Genomic DNA, 27859 nt, shown 5'->3' on the forward strand with positions numbered 1-27859 from the left:
GCTTTGCCCCATAACAGGTAATACTGGGTTTATATTTCAAGTGAACCTGTAAAAACTGTGAAATTACTTTCACAGATATGCATTTCATTTAGTTGTAAACAAAGTAACATCACTAATTTGCTTTTGCTCCCTAAAGTTAAAATGACTCTAAATCTTTTGCTTAAAAAGACTTACAATTATATTTTTCATATCCAGTCTCCCCAAAAATCTTGTTAGCATTTCTTATTTGCTTTATTTCTATCACATGCCAACACTATAGACTCACAAATGAGACTTTTCATTTGTTTGTTAATATTGTGACATTAAAGTTAGAGTGCAAATGTAATGTCCCACATGTACAGCTCACTAATATGGATGTACACTTCAGTATCCTGTATGACCGTCACAGATAGTTCCATTGAATTGGACATAAATGCAGACAAACACTGTACAGCCCCATATCAAATTTTTTATTTACTGATTTCACCATGTAGAGAAATTTGTCTGGGGTGGAGTCCGTGCCCAATCAGGGTAGGTATCTAGATCAAACAATGGAATCCCCCATGTTGTCACAGCAAATAGCACTGCAAGGACACAGATCACATTCACACCAATCCCAGCCTTCACCTGAAATTACAACAATCAAGCAGCATTAGACAAGGATAAAGTCATGGTCTTGGTTTCCTGTTATTGATGAAACAATGAGTGTTTTTACAATGCAAATATGTAGCATGGGTTTTTCTACAATCTATGCAAATAGAATCTTTTACACAAAGTTGGAGGTTCTACACAGTCAAGCATCTCAAAAAATGTAAATATTGTGGAAAAGTTCTTTTTTTTTCATAATTCAAATCAAAAGGTGACACCTTCATATATTCTAGATTCATTACACAAAGTGAAAAATTTCAAGCCTGTTTTGTTTCAGTCTTGATGATTAAGGGTTACAGCTAATGAAAATCTAAAATCTGCAGCATGGCATGGAGGCAATCCTAATCTGATGGTCCTCCATCCACACCTTGATTGACTTGGCTGTGTGGCATGGAACATTGTCAGAGGAGAAGGAAGCAGGTGTTCTTCCAGGATAACCTTGTACTTGGCTTGATTAATGCAGCCTTCACAAAGACAACTCTGCCGATTGCAGCCTTGCTGAAGCATCCCCAGATCATCACCGATCTTCACAGTGGGTCCGAGACATTGTGGCTGGTATGCCTCTCCAGGTCTCCGTCTAACCATTAGACGACAGGTGTTGGGCAAAGCTGAAAATTTGACTTGTCAGAGAAGATGACCGTATTCCATTCCTCTACAGTCCAATCCTTATGGTCTTTTGCAAACTACAGCCTGGCTCTTCTTTGCCTTTAATTGATGAAGGGCTTTTTTCTAGCTTTGCACAGCTTCAGCCCTGCCCCTAGGAGCCAGTTTCGAACTGTCCTCACTGTCCAATTCACCACAGCTGCTGTTTTCCATTATTTTTGTAGGTCACTTGATGTCATCCTACGGTTGTTGAGTGACATTTGAATTAGGTAACGTCATCTTGGTCAGTCGTTTAAGCCCTCTGCTAGTCTGTAGCTTTGTTGTCCCCAATGTCTGTTGCTTGACCTTGTTCTTATGAACCGCCATCTTTGACATTTTCAGGATGGAAGCAACCTGACGCTCACTGTATCCCTCTGCCAGTAAAGCCAGAATTGAACCTTTCATTTCCTGACTCAAAGCTTTTATTTTCAACTCTTTTGTCATGCTGAATAGTTTTTTACATTTTATTCAAATTACCTTTGAGGTACTACTTGCACTGTTTTTGCCATCCAGCTGGTCCTATTGCAAGTGGATAGTGATGACCACAGCAGTGGTTTTTATACTTTTCTTCATTAAATTAGATTTGGTTCAGGTATTCACCTAATCAGTACCTCATTAAGAATCAGTATGTAGAGATACTGATTTTGTTTTGAAAAATTAGGAGTGGTTCTTAATTTTTTCCAGAGCTGTATATAAATATAAATATCTATGTGCTGATGTCACAGCTGATGAGGCAGACCACAAGCGCAGGCAGGACATTTAATAAAAGAATAAAAATAACTTGTACTGTAACCAAAGGAAACACTACAAACAAGACAAGACGGAACAACTGTAACAAAAGGCATGCGCCAAACAAAGACTGACAAGACACTGGGAGAGGAGGAACTTAAACAGTGATAGGGAAACAGGCGAGGGCGATTAACAACAATGCGAGTGTCCCAAACTCCCAAACTGTTCCATTGTTGTATGGCCTCTTTTTCAAGGTTATGAATGGAAAAAATGAGACCAGCACGAAAAAAGGAAATGAGAGTATTCAGTTGCATATACTTTATATGTAACAACTGGCTATCTTTAGCCCCACAGAGACACTGGGTGTTTTCTCTGATAATGCTCTGCCAGGCCTTTGCTGGAGCCATCTTAAGTTTACGTATTTGTAGCTTATTATTCTATTTTAACAGAGGAGTCAGTGTATTAAAGAAACATTTCTGAGAAATTCTAACATTAAACATTTCTGAAATGTCTATAGTTGTTTTTTTCAGGCCAGGTGCCAGACCATCCGTCCACTCCGAGTAGGTAGCAGAAACAGGACAATGTCCAACCTTTTGTCGCTTCCAGTAGATGGTGACACGTGAGGTTGTGTAGTCTCTATTGTCTTTTTCTGTTCCTTCTTGCTGTGACATTCCTGTTGTGGTCGACTTGTCATTAACGGCAGACTGGTGCATCAGAAGTTGGCATCCTCCCTTTATCTCAACTAGATGATCGTGGTGTGCTCACTGTTTCAGTGACAACTGCTGGAGGTAATTTTCTGCTAATTTGGTCCTGAACATATACTGAGTACCCTGTCCACAGTGTTGTCAAGGCTTTTGCTCCTTGGTCGAACAAGTTGTTTTACAATTTTATTGTATTCTGAATCTCCTGGGGGGGGGGGGGGGGGGGGGGGGGGTCTTCACTTTGAGGGTGAGGAACTTTGCGATGCATGGTGAAAGGCACTTACCATGAATGAGCATTTGTGATGGTGAGCCACATTCTACAATGGGTGACGCATTACTCCCGGAATCCAATCTAGGGACCCTCCAGTTCTGCTCTGTCCAATAATCATTTAACAATCTTTAAACTTTTTCCACCAATCCATACCCCTCTGGATGTCTTGGTGATACAGTAGTGTTTCAAGTTTTAGTTTATGCTGAACATTTTGCACTATGAACTGGCATATATTGAGGCCCATTATTATTCTTCATATTATCACATCTCCAGGGATAAACCTGATGACTGTTGATGCCTTGTACTGTTAGAACGTTGTTGTTTCATGTTGAACTCTCACCACCCACTTGTCTTTAATTACCGGCAGTTAGTAGCCCACTAGATGCACTTGTGTGTTTACGTCCTTTATCAGTCTGTCATCTGGTTCTGAATCTGAGATGACATACTGAGAAAGGTTTGTGAAACGTTCTGGAAAATGTGTAGGCCACATGCATTTATTTTTTCAGGCTTGTGAACCCAATTCATCTGGTATTGTTGTGGCTTTAAAAGCAGCCCCTGAATCATTGGTGATGTGCTGCTGAATGTTTTATATATATATATATATATATATATATATATATATATATATATATATATATATATATATATATATATATATATATATATATATAGAAGCAAGTGGTTCAAAGCCTGTCGTGGGTAAAAGACAACTTGTCACACTAATGAGGATTTATTTTGGTTTATCAGTGTTATGAAACCTTGACTTTCTTGCGTATTCAGTAAACCTAGGTTTTTGGAGTCAGACCATGTGTATAATGTAATGTTTGGCCAATGTGCACTCACCATGTCCATAGTTGTGAGATGGCCATAGGAAAACACAATTGCATTGGAAGGGTTGGATGAGGGAAGCAGATAGGCGAAGGATGTGCAGAGAGTTGTGGGAATCAGCATGTAGAGCGGATTTACATGGAGAGATTCAGCCTGTCATTAATCAATCATTGTAAAAAAAGAGGTATTCAGAAGCACATCGAAAGAAGAAAGCGATGCTCGAGGCAATTCATCCTTGGTTGAATTAATTATTTTTCAATGGCAGCTACATTAACATATTACATGGAAAAAACATGTTTGTCATTTATTGTTACTGTATATTGGGGGACAATTTACAGTAACAATAACAAGCAAGAAAATCCCATTGATATCAAACTATTCCAAGCTCACAAGAGGATATACACACCAGTGGGCCAAGGATGGGGAGGAAGATGGTGATGGTGGCTGCGTTACTGGCCACCTCTGTGACGGACGTGACGATGACACAGGCAATGGTGACAGTGGCTATGACAGGGAGACTCCCCAGGGGGGAGAGGAGGTTTGCCACGTAGGAGGAAAGACCGGACACCTGCAGTTGGGACACAGACAGGCTGCAGAAATGCTGTAAAACATTTTATCATTGGGAAGCATCATAGCTAAGTGGTTTTTAGAAAAGGTGCCGCCTTGACAGTGTTTGTGTGTAAATCTTTCTGTTCTAAGATACATTCTTTCTATAATCATACCAATTACACAAGGAAATGAGACAGCAACAAACATAGCTTAGAATGTTTTGGAGCCTGGTTACTCATTTCCCTACCGCATTCAATAGATATGGGTAAACATAAAACATCATAACCTTTTGAACTTGAACACTATAAAGACTGAGTAATAAAGTCTGCCTTTTTGTGTCTGTTGATCTGGAACAGTACATACAAAATTGGGCAATGTTTCTACAATCAATTATAATTCCTAAAGCATCTTTTAGACATTTCTGTAATTTAATTTGAGGTAATGATTTTGGACTAACCAGGCCACCAAAAATGGGGATTATACCTGAAAAGTGGGAAAGTCTGGTCACCTTATACTACTGGTCTTACTACTCCTAATAGCAAATTAATCAACTTTTAAAAACAAAGAAATTGTATGTAAATGTTGTAAGGAGTTACCTTTTACTATATCTTCATACTAAGTAATTTTTGCAAAACATTAGCATTCTAATTGCGGACGTAAGCAATCGGTTTTGACTTTCCCTGTTCTAGGAATGTCAAGCCATGTCAACAAAGCTAGGCTTTGACCTTTGTTATTGGTTCACCCAAATGAGCATCCTGTGTCAGGACCTGGACGTCACTGCACGTAGAGTGTGTAAAAAATGCTATCATATTATTGCTTCATTCATACTAAGCTGTAGCTTAGTAAACATGACAAGGGCCATTGCTGAAAACACACAGATTGGCTTTGTTGCCGCAATTACCTCTGAGTACATAAGTCTCCATATTGTCAAACTGGTGGCATTTAGGTGGTGTGTGAATTAGGTGTGAGATGTGCTGAATACTGAATGACTGAAATAACTAAAGATGAAAATTAAATGGGGCAATGTATTTGGAGTATTATTACTCTGAAGTGCAAATTTCTACAATGACCATGTTAGAATGAATATTACCTTTGTGCCCTCAGCAAGTGCAAAGCCTCCACCAACAAGCAGGGCAACTTCCCATGGCATACAGGCCTGGAACTCTTTCCAAGAGATCATGGCCTCTAGACACATAGAAAAATTAACAAATTGTCAAAATGCAGGTCAGCCATTTTAAATAGTATATATACTCATGTGTAAAGGCCACATTTTAGATAGTCAGATCAGATAATCTGGCATAGGTTGGCACAAATAATTCTTGGGCTTCATATTCACCAACAAATACCATATGAAAGTTATGCCCACTACCTGTGCCAACCTGTAAGATTTTTAATTTCTTTAAGCTTACATAATACACAACAATACAAAATGCTGTCATACTGTAAATAATATGAATATAGTTTTGCTACATATTTCAATTAATTTTTTAAGATTTGTCCTCCAGTTCGTAAACACCTACACCCAAAACAACCGTTGATAACGAACCAAGATTACACCACACCTTTGATCAAAATATTCTATGCCAAAAAAATTTCATTGGCAAAAGTTAGAAACGTTATATTCAAACTACAGCTCCAGCACACTGGCAAAACCACTGGCATGGAAAGGGCTGGCATCAGCCACCCTACAAAAATGTCTTGCCACCCCACTTGTCAGGAGTGTCTGCTGTAATATATTCATATTTAATTTTATTGAATGGTATTATATTTTTTCTACGTTCGTTGTTAATCTCTATGGTGACCCTTTCTAATATGTTTGAGTCCCCCCTTCCCCGTAAAATGGTTGAGTCCCAGAGTCTGCCTTCACCTGTCACCATGCTGCTCATCTTGTTAATGTCATGATACTCTGAGCAACGGAGTAGTCAGAATCGCACAAAACTACCCTAGCAGTAATGAAGTAGGTCTATGGTACTGCTGCACATTTTTACTAAATATACGATACAAAATGTAATTTAGTTAATTAAATCTTGTATTAGCAGCAGCCATTTATTATAGTTAATATGTGTCTGATATGGTCTACTAGCTAATGTAATGCAATCGTCAATATTATTGGCGAAGTTCGCTAAGTAATTGTAAAATTTCTAAACGATGGCTTTTCTTGTCTAAGAATTTTAACATGTTTACAGATTTATCAATAAAAACAAGTATGTAGTTTCAGCCTGTTTTAAACAATGGACATAGTGGTCCAAGCCTCAACAACGGTGTGTGACGTAACTTAGAATCTTTGCCTTATATGGAATACTGTATGACTAGAATGTTAGCTTTAAATTTTGCCGATTTGTCGAACAATTGTACCTTTTGTATAGCTCAAAAGGTTGGAACGTGAGTTGCGAAGCAGAAGGCCGCGAGTTCGCGCCCAGTGTGCGTCCCACCATGGGAGCGGGCCGACAGCGGAGGAAGCATAACTGTTACGTAAGCGCCACGTTGACAACGAACTAATACAAAAGGTACCCTTAGACGGCAAATTCTAAATTTGCCATCTAAGGTACAATTTTGTATTAACTTAAAAATGTGGAAGGATGTCATCAAGGCGTTCCCGTGTGTTACAAAGCAGTGGACCGCGAGTTCGCACTGGGGTGTCAATGGGTGGGAGCTGAAAACATGTCCTGCAATCCCAGTTGTCAGGATTGTCTGCTGTAATATATACATATTACATTTTATTGAATAGTATAATATTTTTTCTACTTTCGTTGTTAATCTTTATGGTAACCCGTTATAATATCTTTGAGTCCCCCCTTCCCCATTAAAAGGTTGAGTCCCGGAGTCCGCCTGATTCTTTCGACGTGCTGCTCCCCCTCCCTTGGTCCGTGGTACTCTACGCAACTGAGCAAGCAGGATCGAACTAGACCAACCTAGCAGTAATGAAAGAAGGTACTTCTGCACGTTAACTAAATATACGATACAAAATGGAATCTTATAATCTTGCTTTAGCAGCAGCCATTTATTATAGTTTACATATGTCTGATAGCTAATGTAATACAATCATCAATCTTATTGGTCAAGTTCGCCAACTAGCACATTTGCAGATGAAGCAGCTTGCCATCATTGCCATGTAATGCTTGTCCTGATAGCTAGCAAAAGGACATTGAACAATGTTGTAGCTTGCTATGGATAATTCAATGGTTCATTTCATCTGTGAAGAAAGTTATGGTTTATCTACAATAATTCTAAATTAGACTGTCATTTAAATTGTGTTGGTATATTAAATTGCTACTCTATAACCTCAGTAGCCTATATTTAGTGTTTGTGTATTATTTCAAGCAATATAAGGCATTCATTTTCAGGATAGATTTATGCTTTTACACTTGGTAGAATAACATAAACAATGTGTCAAAGTAAAATACTGCACCTTGCCCTCAATTTGTAAATTGCATATATATTTAGCAGTAGTGATGGCCAAACGTGGCTTCATTATCGTTATTTTAGTTGCAGGATATTATGCTGGCAGCACTCAGATTCTTCATCACAAAAGCAATAATTGAAATGTATAAGGCAATATAGTTAATCTAGTCTGTAAAAAAGAAACGAACAATAATGGAACGGACATTAAACAAAATGTACAGACTAGATTTCTAACGATATTGCCTTGTATTTCAATGATGGCTTTTCATTTAAAATAAATTATCAGTTAGCGCTGCTAGCATAATATGCTGCTGCTAGAAGAACGGTAATGAAGACTATATGGCCATCACTACTTAGCAGTGTTTCCTCTGGAAAATGTTGTACAGAGTAATAATTTGATAAAGTTGTCAATGTTTAGTGATTATTACTGACAGACAGATGTAAACTAACATGTCATTAATTTGCATTTCTGAAATGTCAGTGGTTATATTAGTATTTTCAGCTAGTTCGTTAGCCACGTGGCAAAAAAATACGACCCCCGGCCCTATTATCGAGGCCACCTTACTATTTTGTTCACTAACAATTTCCTTTTTAATTGTGTAACAAATTACAGATCAGTCTTCTCAAGTGTTTACTAAAACTTTTTTAGCTACCTTTCATGGCTTCTGGTGAAGAAAAAAAAGTTATGAAATCTGATCACTTTGACACAGTATGACATGTCTGGTCAGTCGTGCAAGTCGAATTTCACGATTTAGAACCTGTCTAAAACAATATCCATAAACAACATTTTTAAAATCTAAGAAGTATTTGACCTCCATACAATGGTGGTGGTCTAGCTGAAATTAGATTTAATAACAAAACGTATGGTTGTTTTCCAGTGCATTAAAATTGTTCTCCAACTGTTAGAAACGGACAATAGGAGGATGTTAGCTACATCTAAATTAGGTGAGAACAATGTGTTTTAACTGAATAGTTAGCTAGTTAAGCAAACAAACGACTGGTACCTTTATCGTGCGTTACTCAGGTGACTCCTTCACACAGAAGAGGCAAACTCAGAAATGAGTTGTTCTGCACGTCGGGAGAAAGGAATGTGTACTTTCGCTCGCGGTGAGGACCTCTGTTAAGCCTAATACTTGTTCAGCTTGTCGGCATAAAGCGTTATTCGTTATCCGAATGTTATTACATTGCGATCTTCTCAAATTGCATGCAGAAAACAGCACAATTAACTAAATACCTTTACGCAGGGTGTTTACCATGACTATGTGTCAAACCAAACGTTTTGATTGAAATAGGCATATATTTCTTTCCGTGGCGGGGAGGCGGGCGCCATGGTTAATTGGACGCGAAATCGTGAAACTTAGAGAACTCCCAACGCTCAGACTTTGCACACTCGAAAGTCTACCAAACTTTGAACACAAACATCAGTGTAGAACTTGTACGATATTTAATAGCAAGACATTACACTGTCCATTTTCAGTAGCTGGATTTGCATAAATAAAGTGGACATAACCAACAAAAGAATGATAAGCCACCTTTGAGTTTCAACTTGCCACCCCATGTAAAATGTCCTAGAAACGCCACTACTCCTGCAGCATTTTTAGCTTGCTTGAACATGTCTGCTGGAGTTGAAGATTTGAATGATACCCAACAACCTGTCCTGATTATATCACTCACCAATTTCTTTTACTCAACGTTACCAGCCATTACTTAAAGAAAATGTGTTAAAAACAGACAGTCTGTCGAAATATAAACATAAGGATGGTGGGAGTTGTAGTTCATGTTGTAATGAAAATATTGGCAAGTTAAAATTGACACCTTGTAGCCATCAGGTATGTCAGGTATGTTTTTTTATGAATACAATTTTTATAAAAGTGGTTAAGGGGGGATCAATAGTATGAAAATAAAGCCATATGCAAAAAGGTTACCCATCTCCCTTAAAATGCTGAAACTTGTTCCAAGTATAGCCTACATAATTTATTTAGCCCAATGCCATTACCGTGATTTTCTTCAAGGCTGAAGAAAGATATACTTCCATATTCATCAATCAACATTTGGTTTTTTACCCCCTTTTTCATCCCCTCCCCAATTTCATTAGATTCAACTGTATCTCACAACCGTCATCTCACTCTAGCGAATTCAGGAGTCAAAGGTTACGGAAAGCTTTCCTCCTAAGAATCTGAACCAAGCCATTCTTATTTTCTCTATTTTAAAAACATGCCTTCTCATCTGACGGCCTCTGTTTGCTTTTGTAGGTGCCTGAATCGTTTGAGGGAAACACCAGGTTGTAATGAGACCAGAAATGCTGAGGAATGGGCTTTCATTAAGAAATGTTGGATGATTCCCAATTGTAATTAGTAACCCTTTTATCACATGCACGTAAATGTAAATGAATGGCTGATACACATTTTGAATTATATGAACTTTAATTTTAGGCACTTTCTAAAGCTCACAACAGCCCCCAAAAATGCAAGATGTCAAAAAGAGAAAGTATGAATGCACTGGGTGAAACATTTCACATTTCAAACAATTTCACACACGTGTCAGTTATTATTATGATTGACCAGGAATAATTTCATTTTGAGTACTGTACCATAGCTCCTGCCATCTTTCTGTAGATCTGTAGATGGCTTGTGTGCTGGCATGACGAAAAACATAACCCCCAGCAGTATGGCCACAGTTGCATCACTTACATGCCCTGAATGTCTGCATGAAGAGAATGAAGACATGTCCCTTTTAGCTCCTGATCCCGCAGCCTTTTAAAACATGAGCAGCACTTCTATGTAAAACATAATTTGAGTAGGAGAAAATAGGATTGAGCTCACTGAGGGAAGAAGAGGGAGGACCAGCCTGTAATAAAGCCAGGGTCCCTAAAGACCCACAGAGATGCCATCAAGATGAACATTGCCCCAGTCACAATCTCCTGAGGACTGAAACAAGGGGGAACAAGACTGGCCGTAAGTATGTCACATAATACATAGACGCTAACAAAACCGTGCATGCACTTTCTAAGCAATACAGACATTTAACAACAAAAAAAAAGGGCGAAAACTTGAAGGATCACCTCATAGGCCCTAGCATGCTGTATTCCTCCTCTATGACTCTGGCTGTTGCTGTCTCTCTTCCAGAGCGCTCTCCACTAGGGCGGAACAGGGCCCTGAAGCTACATGGATTTAATAAATTCATGACATTTGCAGACAGAAAACATAGCTTCACTCACACATTGTGCTGTTCAGCAAAAACAACAAAATATGAACTCCTCTCCAGTTCAGGGTCCCCGCGGGTCCTTAAAAAGTCTTAAAACGTCTTAAATAACATTTTCCATTTTTAAGGTCTGAAAATGTCTTGAATTCTGGAAGTTTCGGTAAGGAGGTCTTAAATTTCATGTGGGACCTTAAATTTCAATTTGACCAGCACACCATTTGGGGGCAGCACTTCGATTTATGTGGGTGCAATCTGCATCTATAGGTGACATTCGAGTAAGTGACTGACGAATGCGTTGCGTTGATAGGATCGCTATCACAGCATTTAGCTAATTCGCAAGCATGGGCAAATGTGTATTTAATGATAACTGGTTGGAGGAGGAAAAGTATCGGGGGTGGCTGAAGAAAACAGCCAGCAACCATGAAGCGAGATGTGCTTTATGTAAAAAAACTATACAGCTGGGGACAATGGGCCACCTAGCGCTCGACTCGCATATGAAAGGAGAGAAGCACAAGAAGTATGTGTCGTCGCAGGCAAGTAGTTTGCCCATAAGTATGTTCTCATCTCGTGATGAACCGAGCACTTCGACCTCTCAGCCTTCCACAAGGCCGTCCACTTTATCAAGCAATGCCTTCGGCAGCTTTGCGAATGTAGCTACACTTAAGGCTGAAATACTGTGGGTTTTTCAAACCGTAAGCCGCCACCACTCGTACACCTCAAATGAGGACATCCACCTGGTTTTTCAAGCAATGTTCCCTGACTCAGATTATGCGAGTACGTTCACATGTGGGAGGGACAAAACTGCATACTTAGCACGATTTGGTATTGCCCCATACCTAACGAAGGAATTAATTTCACGAGCAAACAAGGACACTTTCGTCATAATGTTCGATGAGTCCATGAACACAACAACAAAAAATAAACAGTTGGACTTGCATGTCAGACACTGGTCAACCGACGAGACTGGCGCCCCGATTGTCAGATCTCGCTATCTTGGTTCTCAGTTTTTGGGCCACTCAACGGCAGAAGACTTGCTGGAGCATTTTAAGGTAAGACTCAAAATAACATTTAAAATGCTTTGAATATGTTAAAATACTTAACCAATATATAAATAAATGTATGTATATATAGTAAATGTATATATATATACATTTACTACCAAAGAGGTATGTGAGCAAAAGTCATCAACAAAAATTTGATGACTGACATGGACTGTGACACTGTCCATGTCAGTCATCAAATTTTTGTTGATGACTTTTGCTCACATACCTCTTTGGTAGTCTGAGGTATGGTAGTCCCCAGACCAAAGTTAGATAATTACTACTTAAGATAAACCAACTAAGCTGAGTGAACATGAATGAAAACTTTATCATTCTTGAGGTAGACTTTGTTTTGTATTTTTTTTATAATTTCAGGAGGGCACCAAGGAACTTAATTTAAGGAACATGCTTTCTGTGTCAATGGATGGACCTGCAGTAAATTGGAAATTCATGGATCTCCTACAACTGGAACATGGAGAACAGTTTGGGGGGATTCAACTCCAAGTTGTGGGAAGCTGTGGTATCCACACCCTACACAATTCATTTAAAGGTGGATTTGAGGTGTGGCATGTAGAAAAGGTGCTGAGATCTCTCCACTATCTCTTTAATAATGCCCCAGCAAGAAGAGAGGATTTCACATCTGCAACCCTGTCATCCACATTCCCCTTATCCTTCTGTGGCCATCGTTGGCTTGAAAATGTGCCTGCTGCAGAGAGGGCCATTGAAATGTGGCCGTCTATTGAGAAGTTTGTTGACCAAGTGTCAACAAAGAAGGTGAAGAACCCAGGGAATGCATCCTTCAACACCCTCTCTGAGGCAAGAAAGGATCCTTTTATCTGTGCCAAACTCCACTTCTTTATGTTCATAGCAAGAGCCTTTCAACCATTTCTGGAAAAGTATCAAAAAGATGCTCCCATGATGCCTTTCCTGTGGAATGACTTGGAGGATTTGATAAGGGTAATTATTTGTCATAATGCACAACATCTTTAGTACACATAAGTTCACTGATCTAACTCCAATATATATATATATATATATTTATTTTACTAGAGCCTTCTCAAACGATTCATCAAGCGCGATGCATTGCCCACAAGTCCGTATAAGCTGGTGAGGCTCGATGTCACAGACCAGAAGCTTTGGCTTGGCACAAAAGATGTTGACATCGGCATGGGTGCAGCAGCTGTTATTAAGGTGGGTATATTCAGTTTCATGAAAGAAGTTCACAATGACATGTAGATATCAACATTGACTCTGTGTGTGCTTGTGTGTGTGTGTGTGTGTGTGTGTGTGTGTGTGTGTGTGTGTGTGTGTGTGTGTGTGTGTGGAGAGGCATGTTCTGAATGTGCGCCTTTAATCTCACCCTAACTAGTGTATCTTATGCTTAATTATTGCAGACCATGTAGGGACAGATATGTTGTAGATTTGACAAACCAATGTTTTTTTTGTCAGGGACTGTCAGGGGCCAAGGGCAGGGTGAGCGAGCTTGTTGTGCTGCAGTTTAGAAAAGAATGCCAGGGTGCGCTTTCAAAAATATGCAAGAAGGCACTGGATAAGTGCCCTCTAAAATATGCAACTGTCCATAACATGATGTGTCTGGACCCAAGAAAAATGTATTCCAGCCCTGACGAATGCCTACAGAAACTGAAACGCCTCATTGAGAAGTTTTTGCTGGACAAACAGTTGACAGGCGGGATATCTTCTGGTAAATTACAGGAATAAGAATAGAATGGCACTCACTGTTTACACAAATCATCCCATTTGTATCAGTTTTAAGACCAATATCTATAACATAACCTGTAACATAAAATTCAACATGTATTCCCATTTCTGTGTACATATTTGATACTATTTCACTGACTTCAAATGATAAGGTTATGTAGTCTATTTAAACAGGCCATTCCACACAAAAAAAAATAGTTTTTTTTTTTTTTTTTTTTTTTTTTAAATAGTGCAGGTTGGCATATAACTTGAGTGCAAACCAATGAGCTGCAGAACTCTGGGATTTTCTTTAGTACAAATATTTCTCATGGAAGAGGGATTAACAGAAAATGGATAGAATCTGGGTGGATTGGGCTCTTTAAAAGAACGCAACTTTGCCTTTTATGTTGTGATGCTAATTTTTTATTCACACTGGCTCTTCTTTATGCATTATTACAGGTGATGTGATTTCTCTACAGTTTGAGAAGGCCCTTTCCAATGAGGGCAAATTGCTGGAATTTGCCAATTTCCAGCCTTCAGTGTCCAGGGTTGATGCATTCCTGTCTCAGAATCTTAGTTCCTACACTGACCTGTGGAACTTCTGCAAGAAGTTACTACTCCTCTCACATGGACAAGCTGAAGTGGAGCGGGGCTTCTCAATCAACAAAGAAGTGGAGACGTGCAACATGTCTGAGGAGACAGTTGTTGTTCAAAGGCTCATCTGTGATCAAGTGAATGTTTGTGGAGGGGTGACACGAGTGCCACTTACAAAAGAGCTAATCAGTTACTGTTCTTCAGCACGGAGTCGTTACCGGGCACACTTGGAAGAGGAAAAAAAGAAGAGAGAGACAGAAGAAAACTCCAAGAAAAGAAAGTATGTCGAAGAGGACCTGAAAGAGCTAAAGCAAAAGAAAAAATCAATTCGAGAAATTTGCACATCTTTGGAGAATGATGCAGATAGAATGGCAGTGCAAGCCGAAAGTTCATGTGGTAGTAAAATGGCCACATTGATCACAGAATCCAATTCTTTGAGGAGACGAGCTAAAGATAAACATAAAGAACTTATTGAGTTGGATGCAGAAATTGAAAACAAGATTGTAGAATTGACAAAATTGTCATGAGGGCTTTTAGTTTCAGAACTTGAAAGTTTACATACCTTTGGTGATTTATTTAGTTTATTTATTTGATTTATTTGCTGAATGTTACTGACTGGGCCTAGTTCCTTTTTTGTTTGAGCAGCACTGTGGCTTTATAGGTTAGTCCAAAGCCGTTTCTCAATTTTTTTTCTCATCCTATGTAAGCATGACTGTTTTCATGCTATTGTTTGTATACTGTTAGTAGTAACTGAACAAAGCACTTTTAAATACATTTCTGATCCTGATCTTTCCTACAATTGTCTGACTGGATCTTCAATCATTACGTCTATGCATAGATTATTGCATTTATCTGTGTCTGAAATGACATGGAAAACACTAATCTGTCCCTAAACCTTTCCTTGGGGGAGAACCCCTAAACCCACCTCAACAAGGCTATTTGACAGCCACATTAACTTGTGTATTTGTGGGCTTTTGTAATGTCCTGGGGCTGTCTTCCCTGCTAGGGGCCAAAATTTAGAAATTACTTGAAGTACCTTAAAGGCTGAAAGTTCATCCATAATCAACCATGTCAGGGTTCAGCAGGAATCAGGACTTGCTATAAAAGTTTTTTTAAGAAACGGTTAACGCTTCGTCCCTGTGACTTGTCTGGAGCGTGGCTCTTTGTGAGTTGTGCTGTGCTAATGCTTCGCCACATCATTGTGTTGTCGCATTGAACATTTTTCAGTTTTTGGTTGTTGTGGTGAAGTCTTAAATTTTCCTTTTAGAGGACTTAAAAAGGTCTTGAAAGTTATTAAATTTGCTGTTACAAAATGTGCAGATACCCTGCAGTTGTATCATCAACAAAGCCTCTGTTTATGCAGTATATGGGTAGTGTAGAAACATATATCCTGTGCAATAGGACATACTAATCACCCAATCAACTTCAAATATTTATCTTTAACAAGATTCAAAACCTTGATTAGAGCACTGATATAGAAGGTTTTATAGTTAAGCAGTTAAGACACAAACAGGAAGGGATAGAAGGCAGGAAAAAATATTAAGATATTCAGAGTTAAGGATCAGACCGAAAAGGGTGAACAACAGCAGTGATATGATGAGAGGAACAGGAAACAGGTTTATTGGATGCTCACTAACGCCTTGAAGTAACATTTACTTACTCTGAGCCAATGAACATCCAGTGCAGCCATATCCACGTCAACAGCAGAGCAATGACACTGATTGGCAAACATAAGATGATCCAGTTTCCGAAGTTCACAGAGGTGCATTCTGGGTAGAATCTATCATTAAGTAGAGTTCAATGGAGATATCCAAGTATCAGTAGGATTGTGCCATATAGAGGGTAGACCTTTAGGTCATTTGCATGTCCTGATAAGACACCTTCTATAGTGTTGTAAAAGCATATGTAATGTAAAATCTAAAATGTGTATAGCTGTACTGAAAAACAACTCACTGGTTGATGTATTCTGCAAAGATGAGGTTTGGTGAGGTCCCGGGCAGGGTGGATATCCCTCCTATAGAGGAGGAGTATGCAATGCTGAGGCACAGCCCCTTACACATCATATGTTCTCTCCTGCTCTGGTAGCGGCCATCTATCTTTTGTCCAAACACATGAAGAAGACAAAGAAATGGTATTGTAATTTGTCATCTACTGTCTTTCAGGGTTCAAGTCAATTCCTTTTTAATTCCTGTCAATTCAAAAAGTAAACCAAATCCCAATTCTGATTTTTACACATTGCAAAATATTGAAGAGAATTAGAATTTCAGTGGAAGTGAATTAAAACTGAACCCAACCCTGCTGTGTGTACATTGTTAGAATCCAGTTGGGATACAGTGAAGGTTTTTTAGTACAACGGCAATCTTCTACTTACATTGGTCTGGCAGTGCACATCTGCTGAAATACTGTGATCTACTGCATCTGGTTGCTCATTTGTTCTACTAAACATAAATAGGAATTATTAACATTACATTTAAGTCAGTGATACATTTAAGAATGCTAAATAAATGAGGAATTCCAAAATACTTTATTGGCTCCTCGTTCGTCTCACAGGGTCCCTCAGACTCTGTTGAAATAAGGTGGAGGTTAGAACGTTGTGTGCGTTGAGGTCCTGCTAGCCTCTTAGACCAGGCCATACTACGCAAGGCCTGGCGATGCATTAAAAAAATTATTTGACAGAGGTGGAACCCAAATCTAAATCACTGATGCCTTACAACATGTCAACCCAATGAAACTTTATTTGGACAGTCAAGCTGTAGGTGACTGTCCAAATAACACTATCCCCCAACCGTAACCCTCATCCTATCCCAAACTTCATCTTAGCAACCATGTATTTGTTTTTTTATATTTTGTTGATGGTATGAAAATCTGCAGAGAATAGTGCACACAAAACGGAATGCATTTTTTTCATGTATTCATCCATTATCCATGCTGTGAACAAGTTTTCCGAGCTAGCAACTCTCTGCACATGGTTTCTCTATCCAGGCAGAAAACTGCTGAACAACACTGACCACGTCTTAAACGAGCACAAGGGGTTAGGTTTCCTGAAAAATAATATCCAATATAATTGTCAGTGCTAGGATTCTGAGATCTATTCAAACTGTTTTCAAATACCAACGTGTCCAGACCTCCAAGGAGGGGCATGAGACTAAGTTCCTGCAAATGACAATGACAAGTCCTGTGAGTAAAACATTATTGTGTTAAAACCCACCTTCCAGCTCTAGACCAAGGTTGCTGGTGCCCGTCCGTGCCTGCTGGCGCTGCTCACCCTCTCCCTCTGCATTTAAAATCTGCTGAATTACTGCCTCCACGATTGGCATCACCATGGCAACGGCGGACGTGTTCTGGACCCACATGGAGAGGATGGCACAACTGCTCATGAAGCCCAACATCAGCCTACAAAGGGAAATCCACAGGGATGCTGACCAATGAGGAGCGTGGTTGGCCAAGTCATACTTGATATTCAGAGAATTCTATGACTTTAACGCCTTCTCTCCTCTGCTATGTTTATCTCTTTCTCTCAGTACATATATAGATATACTATATACAGCTCTGGAAAAAATTAAGAACCACTCCTAATTCTTCTAAAATCAGCATCTCTACATGTATGGCAGCCATTCCATTCCAGTGTCTGTTAAATTCCAACACAGGCACACCTCATTTTTTTTCAGCTTTGCCCAACACCTGGTCGTCTAATGGTTAGACGGAGACCTGGAGAGGCATACCAGCCACAATGTCTCTGACCCACTGTGAAATTTGGTGGAGGATCGGTGATGATCTGAGGATGCTTCAGCAAGTCTGGAAGCAGGCAGATTTGTCTTTGTGAAGGATGCAATAATCAAGCCAAGTACAAGGTTATCCTGGAAGAACACCTGCTTCCTTCTGCTCTGACAATGTTCCCCAACTCTGAGAATTGGGTTTTTTCAGCAGGACAATGCTCTATGCCACACAGCCAGGTCAATCAATGTGTGGATGGAGGACCACCAGATCAAGATCTGAACCCTCTGGAATTTGATCAAGAGGAAGATGGATGCTCATAAACCATCAAACAAAGCCGAGCTACATTAATTTTTGTGCCAGGAGTGGAATAAAGTCACCCAAAAGCAATGTGACAGACTGGTCGAGAGCATGCCAAGACGCATGAAAGCTGTGATTAAAAATCAGGGTAATTCCACCTAATATTGATTTCTTAAAACATTCGTATTTTGTTTTTGAAAAATTAATGTGAATTTGTTTTCTTTGCATTATTTGAGGTCTGAAAACAATGCATATTTTTTGGGGTTATTTTGACCAGTTAAATGGTCAAATAAATACTCTAAATGACAATATTTCTATTTGGAATTTGGGAGTAATGTTATCAGTAGTTTATAAAATAAAACAAAGCTGTTCATTTTACTCAAACAAACCTATGAATAGTAAAACCAGAGAAACTGGTAATTTTGCAGTGGTCTCTTCATTTTTTCCAGAGCTGTATATTGACGATCAGAGGGTTAGTGAGTGGCAAGCATAGATCTCACCATCCAGGATTGACACCAACTACAGTGACCAGCCGCAGTGCTATCCTCCTGTGGAGACCCCACTTCTCTATGGATGTTGCCAGGCAGATGACCCCAATCAACAGCAAGTGAAAGTCTTTGAAGTACACCCCAGCCACCTGGACATGACAGAGGGAAATTAGAAGAATAAAAAAGGTGGAGGACCTTAGACACATGCTGATCAAATATAACTAAACATTTCTTGATAACCATAATGAAACCATTATTAACCAGACATTTCAAGGATAGACTAAAAACATGTTTTTTTTTGGTATATTTCAGTGCCAAGTCATTCAAACCGATCAGCGCCGGTCACGGATATTGTTTATAATCAATAGGTAACATAGTTGATCAATATGGTCCACATGGGCCCCATCAGGAATTTAACTGGGGCTGAAGAGATTTAAAAAAAACATTTTCCATATTGAATGAGGTTGCATAGTTGCATTATCTCACAGTTCTGACTAGCTGGAGATAGAGAATAGCCATGCTTAACAAAAATCTTGTACTTAAATGACTGAGTCATACCTTGTCTCACACACCATAAAACTGATAACATTGTGGATTGTTCACCTGCGAGGACGTCATGATACCAAAAAGAGGGAAAAGCAAAGCTGGAAGCAGAGCTGTGGCAGCCAGTGGCAGTGCTTCTGTCAGCCAGTACACTGCCATTACACAAAGTGTGAACGCACATTCAGACTCCTAAAGGAGGGCAAGAGAACAGATGAAAGCAATTAAATGTACTGAAGAAAAAAAAATACTGAAAAGAGAAGCCTGCAAAATTCTCTAGAAAACAGTATTTAACTCAATGACAGTTATTGACAAAGTTTAAAAGTGATTTATTCTACTGTCAAAGGAATGCAGATGGTAGTGTACTTCGACATATCATAAAACCTTAGGACTTTCTATTCTGTGGTATTCAATCCTGGTGTGCTGTCAATACGCAAACTCATTGAACTAAGTTCTGTAGAACATATGAGTTATGCCCTGGAATGTCATATGGAAAAATAAGAAATAGCAGTTATTTGTCTACATTCTCATCAATTTGAGCCAGTCAAAAAACACTCAGGAACAAAAGTCCTGGAGTATGTAATTGATTGCTATACAGTCCTTCAAATAAAACCAGTGTCTACATCCGATTTCTCTGGCTAATGTTTCTGAACTGGCATGACTTGAAAACAATGCTGTTTTTAAGTCCATAATTGCTAGATTTTGGTCAATAGAATGAATGCAGTGGTAAAACATGTAATGGTGTTTCTTTATTGGCTTTCAATTTGTCTGTTCTTCCAAGTACAATACCTCTGCATGTACAGCTCTGGAAAAAATTAAGAGACTGCACCTTTTTCACTCCTTTCCAAAAAAGTTTAAAAGGAAAGTTTTGAGTGAGGAACGGAATTTGTTTCCATACCTTTGTCAGTGTAATGCAAATGTTTGGTGACTAACAATCATGCAGAATTGGAAGGATTCTCTTTGTGAGTGTGGTGGTATGTCCCGTCCCTAGGAGCCCATTCCGTGAATAGAGAGCTTCTTTTGTTATGTGAGACAAATGGGTAACGTCGCTCTCACCTTTTTTTGGATGACCAGTGGAAGAGGTAGCAACAGCAGAGGAGTGAGAATGATGATGAGCAGTTTTTGGTAGTTCCAGGCTCCTTTCAGAAACCGCTTCATCATGATGAGCAACCTCTTCCCGAGTCATCCCAGATGAGTGTTAAAATGACTTAAGGCATTTCTTCAGGCACTCGCCGCTCTTATCCTGTCTACTTGGTCAGCCATAAATCTTTATTGTTTTAGGGTCTGTCACTGAGTATGCAGTGGATGGGGCCTTGAGAGAATATGTGCAGATGCGTTATCTGTTTAAAACAAAGTAATGTTAGGAGTTATTGAGATGTAAACTATACTGTATTCGCTCCACTTATTAAAAGGTTTATCACTGTGGGTCAAATGCTACAGTATCTTAAAACGTCCATGTGTAAGTTGCTTATCTACATTTTTGATTTTGCGTTGCGGTACAGCTCTGTCTTTGCAGCCAGCAGTTGAAATGGTTGCTCCATATGAACAGTGCCTGGGAGCCTTGAATCAGTGGCGTTTCTAGAAGATTTTACATGGGGTAGCAGAAGGGTGGCAAGTTGAAATTCAAAGGTGGGATATCATTCTACCATTGGTTCTCTACTTTATTTATACAAATCCTCCTACTCAAAATGGACTGTGTAAAGTCTTGCTAATAAATATAATGTCCTACCCCAGGGGTATTCAAATCTTACCCTACGAGGGTCAGATTTTCTGTTCTACCTCATCATTAATTGGACCCATCTGGTGTCTTAAGTCCCAGACTACAGGGTTGCAATGAAAAAATGCAGTGGAACTGGCTTCGAGGGTCAGATTTGAATACCCGTTCTACACTTTGACGTTTATGTGTTCAAAGTTCGGTACGAGTCTTTCGAGTGTGCAAAATCTCTGAGTGTTGGCAGTTCCCTAAGTATTATATATGCAACTTACAAATTGAGGGAAAAGATGCAGAATTTTACTTGGACACATTGTTTATATTATTCTGCCAAGTGCAGAAGCATAAATCAATGCATCCTAAATATGTATTCCTTATATTGCTTGAGATAATACACAAACACTAAATATAGACTACTGAGGTTATAGAGTAGCAATTTAATATACTAACTAAATTTAATTACAACTGTTAATCACATGACCGCACATCACATTTTTTTGATGTTATATTGATGTCCAGAGTTCTCTAATTTAGAATTATTGTAGATAAACCCTAACTTTCTCCACAGATGAAATGAACCATTGAATTATCCATAGCAAGCTACAACATTGTTCAATGCCCCTTTGCTAGCTATCAGGACAAGCATTACATGGCAATGATGCCAAGCTGCTTCATCTGCAAATTTGCTAGCTGGCGAACTTGAACAATAAGATTGACGATTGTATTACATTAGCTAATAGATATCAGACATATGTAAACTATAATAAATGGCTGCTGCTAAAGCAAGATTATAAGATTCCATTTTGTATCGTATATTTAGTTAACGTGCAGAAGTACCTTCTTTTATTATTGCTAGGTTGGTCTAGTGCGATCCTGACTGCTCAGTTGCGTAGAGTACCACGGACCAAGGGAGGGGGAGCAGCACGTCAGAATCAGGCGGACTCCGGTACTCAACCTTTTAACGGGAAGGGGGGACTAAAATATATTATAACGGATTACCATAGAGATTAACAACGAAAGTAGAAAAAATATAGTACTATTCAATAAAATTTTATATAAATATATTACAGCAGACAATCCTGACAACTGGTAACACACGTGAACGCCTTTATGACAAACTTCCACATTTTTAAGTTAATACAAAAGAGTACCTTTTGTATTACTTCGTTGTAAACGTGGCGCTTACGTAACAGTAATGCTTCCTCCGCTATCGGCCCGCTCCCATGGTGGGAGGCACACTGGGCGCGAACTCGCAGCCTTCTGCTTCGCAACACACGTTCCAACCTTTTGAGCTATACAAAAAGCACAATTGTTCGACAAATTGGCAAAATTTAAAGCTAACATTCTATTCATACAGTATTCCATATAAGGCAAAGATTCTAAGTTACGTCACACACCGTTGTTGAGGCTTGGACCACTATGTCCATTGCTTAACACAGGCTGAAACTACATACTTGTTTTTATTGATAAATCTGTAAACATGTTAAAATTCTTAGACAAGAAAAGCCATCGTTTAGACATTTTACAACTACTCAGCGAACTTCGCCAAGAATATTGACGATTGCATTACATTAGCTAGTAGACCATATCAGACACACCTAAAGGATTAGGAACACCATACTAATACTGTGTTTGAGCCCCTTTTGCCTTCAGAACTGCCTTAATTATACGTGGCATTGATTCAACAAGGTGCTGAAAGCATTCTTTAGAAATGTTGGCCCATATTGATAGGATAGCATCTTGCAGTTGATGGAGATTTGTGGGATGCACATCCAGGGCACGAAGCTCCCGTTCCACCACATCCCAAAGATGCTCTATTGGGTTGAGATCTGGTGACTGTGGGGGCCATTTCAGTACAGTGAACTCATTGTCATGTTCAAGAAACCAAATTGAAATGATTCGAGCTTTGTGACATGGTGCATTATCCTGCTGGAAGTAGCCATCAGAGGATGGGTACATGGTGGTCATAAAGGGATGGACATGGTCAGAAACAATGCTCAGGTAGGCCGTGGCATTTAAACCATGCCCAATTGGCACTAAGGGGCCTAAAGTGTGCCAAGAAAACATCCCCCACACCATTACACCACCACCATCAGCCTGCACTGTGGTAACAAGGCATGATGGATCCCTGTTCTCATTCTGTTTACACCAAATTCTGACTCTACCATCTGAATGTCTCAACAGAAATCGAGACTCATCAGACCAGGCAACATTCTTCCAGTCTTCAACTGTCCAATTTTGGTGAGCTTGTGCAAGTTGTAGCCTCTTTTTCCTATTTGTAGTGGAGATGAGTGGTACCCGGTGGGGTCTTCTGCTGTTGTAGCCCATCCGCCTCAAGGTTGTGCGTGTGGTGACTTCACAAATGCTTTGCTGCATACCTCGGTTGTAACGAGTGGTTATTTCAGTCAAAGTTGCTCTTCTATCAGCTTGAATCAGTCGGCCCATTCTCCTCTGACCTCTAGCATCAACAAGGCATTTTCGCCCACAGGACTGCCACATACTGGATGTTTTTCCCTTTTCACACCATTCTTTGTAAACCCTAGAAATGGTTGTGCATGAAAATCCCAGTAACTGAGCAGATTGTGAAATATTCAGACCGGTCCATTTGTAGTTTTAGAAAATATTAAACATTACATTGCTGAAGTGAACATTAAGGACATTAGGTAATACTTTGTCAACCCTTCAAACGACCAACATGTTTGGCATCTGTAACAGTATTGGGAAACAAATGTATATAAATATAATATATACAATGTATATATGAAACAGAAAGACTAAATAATTATTTAAATGGCAAATTAGAAGAATTTTATCAACAACCCTTGGGCTCTGATCACAAAATAATGTAATTTAGGAGTTCATGATATCAAATTGGGAATGTTATGTGTATAAAATACTGGTCTGAAGCAAATAATAGCTTTAGGCAGCCTTAATATTCTGGAGCATGTTAAGGGCACACTATATCATTTTAATATTTACTATGTGTTTCGAATCTGGGTGGGCATGTTTCTGTCCTTTATTTGTTGAACTATTAGATTTCCCCTTTGAAGTTAGACAACTTTGTCGAAGCCAGAGGTAGCAGCTAGGTTTCTTTTGAACTCTGACACCATTATCACACGCTGTTGTCACAGAAATAGACCCCATAAAAATGTCTTTCTTCCATTCAGAACATTCTTAATTCGGTCTTTAACCCCAGACTTTCTTGTTAAATAGTAACCTTGTTGACAATACCTTTAAGGCCCAAGTCTTTAATAATGCACATCATTAGACACCAATCCACTATCTCATTATTAAATTGACTTGTTTACATTGGCGAGTCACTTTGTAGTGGTCTTTGGTTTGTCCTGCTGTGAGCGGAGGGTTGTCATTTCTCTCTGTATTCGGCTTTTGCAAAGTCCTTGATTTAAAGGGTATCCCTGGAAACCAAAGTAATTAACCTTTTCTAACACTTTTAAATGAATGCATTTCTGTGAAAACATGGGACCTCAATCTCAGCAGGAAATGAAGAGGGGATGACCACATGGCCTTTCTCTTAATTATAAGATTTTCCACATGTTCATCTTTCATTGTAGGGCTATTTTTCATTCAATTTCACACTAATTGGAATCCTTTAAACTTTTCCATTAACTGAAAATACCAATCATCTTTGTTTAATTAGTCCACTGTTGATACAGTCAAAAAAGAAATGTACATGTCACCAAAACAGTTCAAGAAACAGAAACATCTAATACAGAAAGGAACACTACATCTATAACATTTTCGGTATTTTGAACATCCTAGAAAGTCACACAAAAAAGTTTGTATTCGAACATCCTATATCTTAAAACCTGGTTGCTGGCATTATACTGCAACATGCATAAAATGAGTCTGTTGTTGGTACACCAAGAACAGACTAAAGAAAAAAAAAGTGGATACTTGTTTATTCCTTGTGGGAAATTCCAAAATGTACTCAATAATACAAATGTGCTGTACGTTCAGACAGGATAGGTCAATAAACAGGTCTAGTAGGGAAAAGAGGGCAAGAAACATACATGTAAAATTCTATAGGAATGACAAAAGGTTTTTACCTGATGAAAGTAGCAAATAATTACATAGTAAAAATACATCATCATTTACTAAAGGTCTGCTAATATTATTACTACATTATGTTTAATAGTATTAACAAAATAACAGCTACTAGGATAGTCATGTTTATTTGTACAATCCATTCTGCACGTTAAACACAATATTGCAATTGTTGTTTATAACGTCTTTAGAAATCAGCAATTCAGCACCATTGTGTGATTAATAATTTTATATTGTATTTGGCACAGCTGGCTCATGTGGTTGTGGTATAGAAATGGTCATATAACATTTTATCCAATACCCAATTCAATCAATCAAATGTATTTATTAAGCCCTTTTTACATCAGCAGTTCTCACAAAGTGCTTTTACAGAACACCTGGGCTTAAACCCCAAGGAGCAAACAATAGTAGTGTTGAATTTCAGTGGCTAGGAAAAACTCTAAGGCGGCCAACATTTTGGAAGAAACCCCAGAGAGGACCCAGGCTCAGAGGGGTGGCCAGTCCTCTTCTGGCTGTGCCGGGTGAACATATTAAGAGTACCAGATGGACAAGGATAGGGACAACACAGGGGAGGGGGAGGTGTCAGCACAGAGGCAGCTGAAATCGTCAGGTATAGACTTGATCTGCAACAGATCCAGGAGGACTTTGGACAGGGACAGCAAAGGGTCTTTCAAGCCAGGTACTCCTCAGGTATGGGCCAGGACCTCATGTCTTCCAAAGTTTAGAAAATGCCTTTCTTATATCTACAAGGATAACTGATAACATTTCTAACCTTAATTGGCAAATCATTCCACAGTAATGGAGCTCTATGAGAGAAGGCCCTGCCTCCAGCTGTTTGTTTAGAAATTCTAGGTACAATTAAAAGGCCTGCATCTTGCGATCTAAGGTTACATGTAGGTATGTATGGTTGGAGTCCAAGTCCATGTATTGATTTATAGGTTAACAGCCCTAACCCTAACAGGCAGCCAGTGTAAAGAGGCTAGTACTGGAGTAATGTGTTATTTTTTAAAATTTCTAGTTAGGATTCTAGCAGCCATGTGCAGCACTAATTTAAGTTTATTTATTGATTTGTCTGGGTAACCGGAAAGAAGAGCATTGCCGTAATCTAATCTAGAAGTAACAAAAGCATGGATTCGTTTTTCTGCATACGTTTTTGATAGATATTTTCAGATTTTTGCAATGTTCTGAAGATGGAAATAAGCAACTCTTGAGATATATTTTATATGTTCATCAATGGAGAGGTCAGGGTCAAGGGTAAAGCCGAGTTTTCTTACAGTTTTTTGGGATACGACCATGCAGCCGTCGAGGTTCACAGTGAGATCTGCTAACAATGCTCTTTGTTTTTTGGGTCCTAAAACAAGCATTTCTGTTTTTCTTGAGTTTAAAAGCAAAAAGTTCTCGGTCATCCACTTCCTAATATCTGAAACGCATGCTTCCAAAGTAGCTAATTTTGGGGCTTCTCCATGCTTCATTGAAATATATAACGGTGTCATCAGCATAACAGTGAAAATTTACATTGTGATTACAGATTACATCACCCAGAGGTAGCATATATAGTGAGAACAATAATAGCCCCAGAACCGAGCCGTGAGGAACACCAAAACATACCTTTGATTTGTCAGAGGATATGCCATCCACACATACGAACTGATATCTTTCAGATAAGATTTAAACCAGGCTAGAACAAGTCCACATTGCCCAATATGGATTTTGGGAGTGATCAAGTGTCTAAAGCAGCACTAAGATCAAGAAGCAATTTCCGTAATTTTTTGTGAATTTTGGTATGCGGAGTAAAGTGAGAAATGTATTATGATCAGCATTGGCTGACAAGCATAGGAAATAGCTCCTCAAGTAATTTTGTTGGAATTGGGTCTAGCTGACAATTTGTGGGTTCAGAACTCATTACAAATTTTGTAAATGTGTCCAGCGATACAGGATCAAAAAATGTAAGTGTCCCCATTGACACCTGGTCAGGGAGGTTCAGGGCATTTTCAGGACAACTGAGATTTTGAGGACCATAACTATTTAAGGAGGAGTCAGTTAGCCTATTTGTTTTCTAATGGTTATGATCTTTTCATCAAAGTAGTTCATGCATTCATTACAGCTAAAGTGAAGACACACTTCACTTGTTGAGCTTTGGTTTTTTGTTAACTTTGCAACTGTATTGAAGATACATTTTGGATTGTTTTTGTTCACCTCAATCAGGTCGGAGAAATAAGCTGATCGAGCAGACGTGAGTGATTTTCGGTATCGTAGTGTACTGTCTATCCAGGCTAGTCTGAATACTTTTCGCTCCAGTTTTCTGGAGGCATGCTTGAGTGCTCTAGTATTGTCTGTGTACCAAAGAGCACGTTTCTTGTGTATTTCTTTTGTTTTTAGTGGTGCAACCGTATCTAAAGTATTTTGCAGTGTTGAGTTTAGATCCTCGATTTGATCGTTTGCGGATTTATTTACTCTGTCGTTGATGAGTGAGCTTGTAAAAATATCAAGAAATCTATTTGTAGTCCGAGAATTTATAGTACGGCTTTTGAAACTCATCGTTTGCGGAGCAAGTGGATTTCTTGTTTTAATGGTAAATTTAATAAGACAGTGATCCGATATTCCAGGATTTTGGGGAGAAATTATTAGATCTACAATATCTATTTCTCGTGACAGGACTAAATCTAAGAGTATGATTGTGGCAGTGTGTTGGACCTGAGACATGTTGGATAAAACCCATTGAGTCAATTATGACTTGATTCAAAGGCTTTTTGAAGAGG

The 27859-nt window shown here is 39.0% G+C and overlaps 2 protein-coding genes across 3 annotated transcripts; one reads left to right on the forward strand and one right to left on the reverse strand.

Moving 5' to 3' along the window:
• Window positions 1-438: 438 nt before the first annotated feature.
• On the reverse strand, window positions 439-22010 carry slc13a1 (solute carrier family 13 member 1). 2 transcript variants are annotated; one of them, XM_010884204.3, is made up of 17 exons: window positions 21873-22010; window positions 20801-20902; window positions 20381-20664; window positions 19388-19516; window positions 18797-18933; window positions 17491-17675; window positions 16806-16845; window positions 16654-16717; window positions 16236-16378; window positions 15943-16062; window positions 10811-10909; window positions 10572-10676; window positions 10340-10452; window positions 5438-5532; window positions 4205-4366; window positions 3814-3951; window positions 439-606 (listed from the first exon to the last, which is right to left on the reverse strand). In XM_010884204.3, exons 3-17 carry the CDS (start codon window positions 20483-20485, stop codon window positions 463-465), a joined length of 1779 nt encoding a protein of 592 aa, XP_010882506.2. In that variant the 5' UTR covers window positions 20486-20664; window positions 20801-20902; window positions 21873-22010; the 3' UTR covers window positions 439-462. The 2 variants fall into 2 exon arrangements, with proteins under 2 accessions (XP_010882506.2, XP_019912188.2); XM_020056629.2 differs by having other exon boundaries at window positions 16654-16720.
• LOC114829508 lies at window positions 12548-15919 on the forward strand. The gene is made up of 4 exons (XM_034288071.1): window positions 12548-12947; window positions 13041-13181; window positions 13440-13692; window positions 14148-15919. Exons 1-4 carry the CDS (start codon window positions 12717-12719, stop codon window positions 14807-14809), a joined length of 1287 nt encoding a protein of 428 aa, XP_034143962.1. The 5' UTR covers window positions 12548-12716; the 3' UTR covers window positions 14810-15919.
• Window positions 22011-27859: the final 5849 nt, after the last annotated feature.

Source organism: Esox lucius, chromosome 19, assembly GCF_011004845.1.
Source record: "Esox lucius isolate fEsoLuc1 chromosome 19, fEsoLuc1.pri, whole genome shotgun sequence".
In the NCBI taxonomy this organism is placed as follows: Eukaryota; Metazoa; Chordata; class Actinopteri; order Esociformes; family Esocidae; genus Esox; species Esox lucius.

Excerpts from the sequence above, each read along its gene's own strand:
- LOC114829508 (XM_034288071.1), top strand. The coding sequence starts at position 12,717 with ATGTGGCCGTCTATTGAGAAGTTTGTTGACCAAGTGTCAACAAAGAAG. Across the intron at positions 13,182-13,439 it reads GTGCAGCAGCTGTTATTAAG|GGACTGTCAGGGGCCAAGGG; the intron begins GTGGGTATATTC and ends TTTTTTTGTCAG. Across the intron at positions 13,693-14,147 it reads GACAGGCGGGATATCTTCTG|GTGATGTGATTTCTCTACAG; the intron begins GTAAATTACAGG and ends GCATTATTACAG.
- slc13a1 (XM_020056629.2), bottom strand. The coding sequence starts at position 20,485 with ATGATGAAGCGGTTTCTGAAAGGAGCCTGGAACTACCAAAAACTGCTC. Across the intron at positions 10,910-15,942 it reads TGGATGTTCATTGGCTCAGA|CTTCAGGGCCCTGTTCCGCC; the intron begins GTAAGTAAATGT and ends AAATCCATGTAG. Across the intron at positions 3,952-4,204 it reads TCCCCATCCTTGGCCCACTG|GCTGAATCTCTCCATGTAAA; the intron begins GTGTGTATATCC and ends GATTAATGACAG.